The following is a 5,690-nucleotide window of genomic DNA, read 5'->3' on the forward strand; positions in this document are numbered from 1 at the left end:
TCAAAGCATATTTTTGTTTCTTCTGGATAGATTATTTTGGTTTGTTATCTTTGTGATTCTCTTTATAACCATAAAAATAGAGATTCATTTTAGAACTAATAATTTGTTATTATTTTTCTTGACTCTTGTATATAGGATGAAATGAAATCATCCAGAGATGGAGATTAGTAGATTTTGAGCTATATAGATTGCTTATTCTTTATTTTAGTTTTTAGGTGCTTAAGAAGTAATGTTTCTATTATATTATTTCCTTTTGGATTACTTATGTTTTGTCAAAAATGATTATATGTGTAGGAGGACTTATGATTAAATGCAATTTTCTCCTTAATATATATCTTTTTCTTCTTTTGCTAGATAATTTTTTAACTTATTTGATCATAATTTGTAGATTATAGGAGATATATCTATAATGAAAATGGTTAGACATTCTTGCATAATTTGATTTTACAAGGTAAAATAATTTGATAGGTCTAATATAATTACAACACTTTTGTTGTAACCATACATTTAATATTATTTGTTTTTGTTCGTGAAGATATAAATGTAACGACCTGATTTCCGTTGTTATGGAAAAGCCAATGGAGAAAGAATAGGGGTTGGAAAACTTTTTCGTAGTAGTTGGATTTTCCCAACCTAGTCCAGATTTGGACGAAATCGGAGTCATTAAGGTGTAGGGAAATTTGGTAACAACCGGCACTACAAGAAAAACACCCTCTAAGGAAGGGAAATCTGGTCCCAAAAAGTCCAAATCTGGTCCTAAATAGTCTATTGCGACAAGGAAAGGCTGGTCGCCTCCCGTCCTAATAGGCCTCTTCGCTAAAGGTCAATTGCGACGGGCTCCGTTAGCTGGTCCATAAATGTTTTTAGAGACGGAAGCAAAGCTGGTCGCAAAAGTACTTTTAGAGACCATATATCTCATCCCAAATAGTTGATTTTCTTCTTTAAAAACTAGTTATTTTCTGGTAATTAAATCCCTGTAGCGACGAGAAACTACCTCGTCGTAGATCACTTTTTTGTGACTAGTAGCTACCACATCCTATATTAACCTTTAGGGACGAGAAATTGTCTCGTCCTAGATGGACGAGCAACATTTTTGGTCTCTAATTGACCACCAATGTTTCTTACGTTTCGTATCACAAAATTAAAAATATTTATCAATAAACATAAGATTGCTACAAAAAGTCTTCAAGCAAAAGGCTGATAAAAATACAAAAATTGGGTCACATCCCATGATGTCAATTTCAATATTTTCTTAACAAAAAAGCTTAGCTTATCAACATCTCAAGCTAGACTATGATATCAAGTTTTGCATAACTTCCATTGCAAAATAATAATAGTCTTTTGCATCTTCTAAACTTGCATCTTGACTTGTAACTTCAATCTTCAAAATCTGTAAGTACAAAATTTTTGAAAAGACCATAAGTAACTATTGGTATAGATAAGGAGTAATATGTAAATTTTACACCAAAATTAGTTAAACTGCTTATCGCATAAAAACTCTAAAACTCAGTGAGAGCATGCGTTGTATCAAGAGAAGACAATAGAGGCAATTCTGCAAGGAACTAGTAGTAGCATGATAGAGGTCTGATTTTAGATCTAAATTCTGATCAATTACAGTTGCTGAAACTTTCTAGTTAAGAAATGTGAGGACACATCTAATTGGAAAGAAATTCTATGGACATCAGGAAACACTCAATTTGCCACTGATTAGCATTTGAGACTCTATGAATTAGATGGTAGCATAATTGGATAAATATAGTGAGGTTAATGCTACGGATTAGAAGGAGACTTATCTAACCTTGCCAATTGCAGCTGTTGTGTTCCCAGCAGCATCAAGAGCATCAATCCTTTCACGAATGCTATGGCTCATTCCAGCCATCTCTGTAATACCACCAGCATTGTCGCTGATAGGGCCATAAGCATCTATTGCGAACCCAGTGGCTATAGTGCTAAGCATTCCTAGAACAGCATCTGCAATGCCATACATAGCAGCTAAGCTGAAGCTCACGTATATAGAAGCAGCAATGGCAAATATGGGAATGATAACAGATTTATATCCAAGAGCCAATCCAAATATTACATTTGTCGCAGCACCAGTCTTGCAAGAATCTGCCACTTCTTGTACTGGACTGCAAGATTTTGCAATAGTAGACATTAAGAACATAGATCAGATACTACATAACTTTCCCCCTCCCCAAAATAAAAAAGAAAAAGAGACAGATAACAGGCATAAACACAATGTTGCTAGATGCACTTAGATTATAAAAGTACTGAAAAAAGAGTTCAACTGTTTTCTATCAGAACTTCAAGTCTAAAACGTCCTATCAGAACTTCAAGTCTAAAATTTCAAATCTAAACCAAATTCGTTTATGACTGAAATTTGTTATGGTTTCCTCGTAGTCGTAGAGTTTCATATCAGAACTTCAACTGTCTATTTAGTAGTGTATCACAAGTCTAAATCGTCTATAATTTTCAAATTTATAGGTCTTGATGTAGAAGGTTGGGAGACAAAAACAGATTGCATTCGATAGTGTATCACAAGTCTAAAAAGTCTACAGATTGGATTCACAATGATTGCATTAAATCCTAGAGAACTATCGATTGCATTCACAATTACTTTTATATCCTAAAACTTCCTTGTTAAAGAGAACCATTACGTATAACTATGAATTGAGTCAGTTCTGGTTAAATTATTCCATCTAGAAAGAACCATGATGATGAAACAATGGTGGACTATGTGTGGAAAATTACGATCATCAATATGTTATCAACAATGAACTAGAAAATTGGGAAGCTGAAATGAGATGTTCTTCAATGAGATACCACACTGTAGGGAGTTGTTATCGACAATGAACTGTAAAATGAGGGCCTAAAATGAGATATGCTTGCAATAATCATAGAAATGTAAGCCTCCATGCAGAAATTCTTCAACTATATGACGATTTAAAGAAAATGGACCTAACACATCTCCACTACTACCATGATGAATGCAGTATTTGTACTTCAGAAATAACTGTACATGTAGAAGATAAAAAACAGAGGAAAAACACATGCATGTAACTGTACATGAAGAATTTTTTTTTTTTGATAATACATGCAGATTAATAATCTCTCTAATAGGCTTGGTACTGATATGATGAAACATCTTCAACTTAGCTCGGTTTTCTATATTTCTACTGCTTTTTTTATGTATTATTAATTGAAAGGAAATCGAAATTGATACCTGACCACCCAAAACCATCCATTCTATTTGACACAAAGCTACAAAATTGAATCTTAAAGACACAAGCTTAATAGTCTGGTATCTAAGCAATTAAAATCTCAATAGTTTTGAAAAAACTTACTTGATTTGCCTTTTTTGATGTATTTCTTATGTTGATTGGTAAATGGAGGAAATGGAGTCTTAACTTTCACATAGGCTAGCTTTAGAACCATAAAGTTCCTGTGTATCGCTCCCTTTTGTTGACTAGAAGACGTGATTAAGTTTGTAAGTTCTTGTTCTCGTCCCTTTCTTACGGCACCTGGAGAATGGAAGAAGGTGCTCAGACCACAACTCATCAACAATTAGATAGAAATAACAATTCAGATGAGATATACTACTCTACGATTGCTTCCGATAAAAAAAAATAGACTCATATTGCTGCAACACTTAGTTGAATCTTTTTCCTTCTAAAAGCTACTTAAAATCTATTATTTAAAGTTGTTTTGGTTAATTTGTGGAGATTCAGTTAGACAAGAATGGAGGAATATATGGTGCAGCTATATATTAGAATGTATCTTATTGAAAAATCTCGAGTTTCCCAAGTTAAAACCCCAAATGAAACAATCATTGTTTCTACCTTCTATGTGCAGTACTATGAGAGGTAATTTGTATCAATTCAATTGCTTTTTACATCTTTCATTAGTTCGAGTTAATTTGATTCTAAAATTAGGATCGATTCTTTAGATTAAGATGCCATGTTACAGAGCATATTGAAAAACATGAGGGTTGAAAATCTGCACTACAATTTTAGACACACAATACACTGATATGATCTTTTATATTAGATAACTATTCAATGGTGTGATTGAAATTCCTAATTTATTCTAGTTAGATAGAAATCTGTTAGGAATCAGTGGCACGTTACTACGCACGTGGATAAGTTTAAACAACTTCAACCACTTTTCCCGCCTTCTCTGCCAACATTAAAAGTTGAACAATAGCTCACTTGTTATTCAAGATGGAATTCTCAAGTTTAATACCACTCGCTCTAGCTTCTATCACAACATTATTTTAGCTCATTGAGCTGTGCGGCCTCTGTTCAAGAAAAGTTCACTATTCTCTAACTATTTAGGAACACTAAGTTCTCCTACGATTGATCCCCTTCATTTTTGGGATCTTATCACACTACAAACTTAAATCTATTTTAAAATAAATGAGTAGCTTATCTTAGAGAATAACAGTAGCCTGAACAAGAAGAAAAACTCGAACAAAAAAGTTACACGAAGCGAACAAAAAACACACCAAATTAGAGAACAAAATAAAAATCAACTCGCGAAAGAGGCGGCATACCTAAGATTATAGTCGACAGAAAACATAGATTCAGTTTGACAAGAATGGAAGAATATATGTTGTTGCTATTAGAACTTATGTTTTTGAAAGATCTCGAGTTTTCAAAGTTTCAAACCCAAATGGAACTATCATTGTTTCTACCTTTTATGTGCAACACCATAGGAGGTAATTTGCATCAGTTCTAGTTGATTAGATTGTAAACTACAATTGATTCTTTAGACATACACAATACACTATGATATGATCCATTTATATTAGATAATTTTATAAGTGCAATTGCAATTCCTAATTTTTCTTTAGTTAGATAGAAATCTGTTAGGAATTAGTGGCACGTTACTACAAACATTAATTTGTTTTTAACAACTTCAACCACTTTTTCCGCCTTCTCTGTTAGCCTTAAAAGTGAACAATAGTTCACTTGTTATTCAAGATGGATTTATCAAATGTAATACAACCCATTCTATCTTCTATCAGAACATGATTTTAGCTCATTGAGCTGCGAGTGCCTCTGTTCAAGAAAAGTTCCCTGTTCTCTTATTATTTAGGAACACTAAGTTCTTCTACGATTGATCCCCTTCATTTTTGGGATCTTATCACACTACAAACTTAAATCTATTTTGAAATAGACGAGCAGCTTAACTAAGAGAAGAAGAGTAACCTGAACAAGAAGAGTAACTCGAGGAAATCAAACAACACACCGAATAAGAGAAGAAAATAAAAATCAACTCGCGAAAGAGGAGGCATACCTAAGATTATATTAGTCAGAAAACATATATTCAGTTTGACAAGAATGGAAGAATATATGATGCTACTATTGGAACTTATCTTCTTGAAAGATCTCGAGTTCTAAAAGTTTCAAACCCAAATGGAACTACCATTGTTTCTACCTTATATGTGCAATACCATAGGAGGTAATTTGCATCGGTTCGAGTTAATTATACTGTAAAATAATATAATTGATTTTTTAGACACACACAATACACTATGATATGATCCATTTATATTAAATAACTTTATAATAGTGCAATTGCAATTCCTAATTTATTCTAGTTAGATAGAAATCTGTTAGGAATTAGTGGCGCGTTACTACGCAAGTGGAGAATTTTTAACAACTTCAACCACTTTTCCCACCTTCTAT

The 5,690-nt window shown here is 33.0% G+C and overlaps 1 protein-coding gene across 1 annotated transcript; it reads right to left on the reverse strand.

The window, feature by feature from the left end:
* Positions 1-1,291: 1,291 nt before the first annotated feature.
* Positions 1,292-2,155, reverse strand: LOC125868575 (pyrophosphate-energized vacuolar membrane proton pump-like). The gene is made up of 2 exons (XM_049549205.1): positions 1,799-2,155; positions 1,292-1,390 (listed from the first exon to the last, which is right to left on the reverse strand). Exons 1-2 carry the CDS (start codon positions 2,153-2,155, stop codon positions 1,292-1,294), a joined length of 456 nt encoding a protein of 151 aa, XP_049405162.1.
* Positions 2,156-5,690: the final 3,535 nt, after the last annotated feature.

The sequence above is a fragment of the Solanum stenotomum genome, chromosome 6 (assembly GCF_019186545.1).
Source record: "Solanum stenotomum isolate F172 chromosome 6, ASM1918654v1, whole genome shotgun sequence".
NCBI lineage: Eukaryota > Viridiplantae > Streptophyta > Magnoliopsida > Solanales > Solanaceae > Solanum > Solanum stenotomum.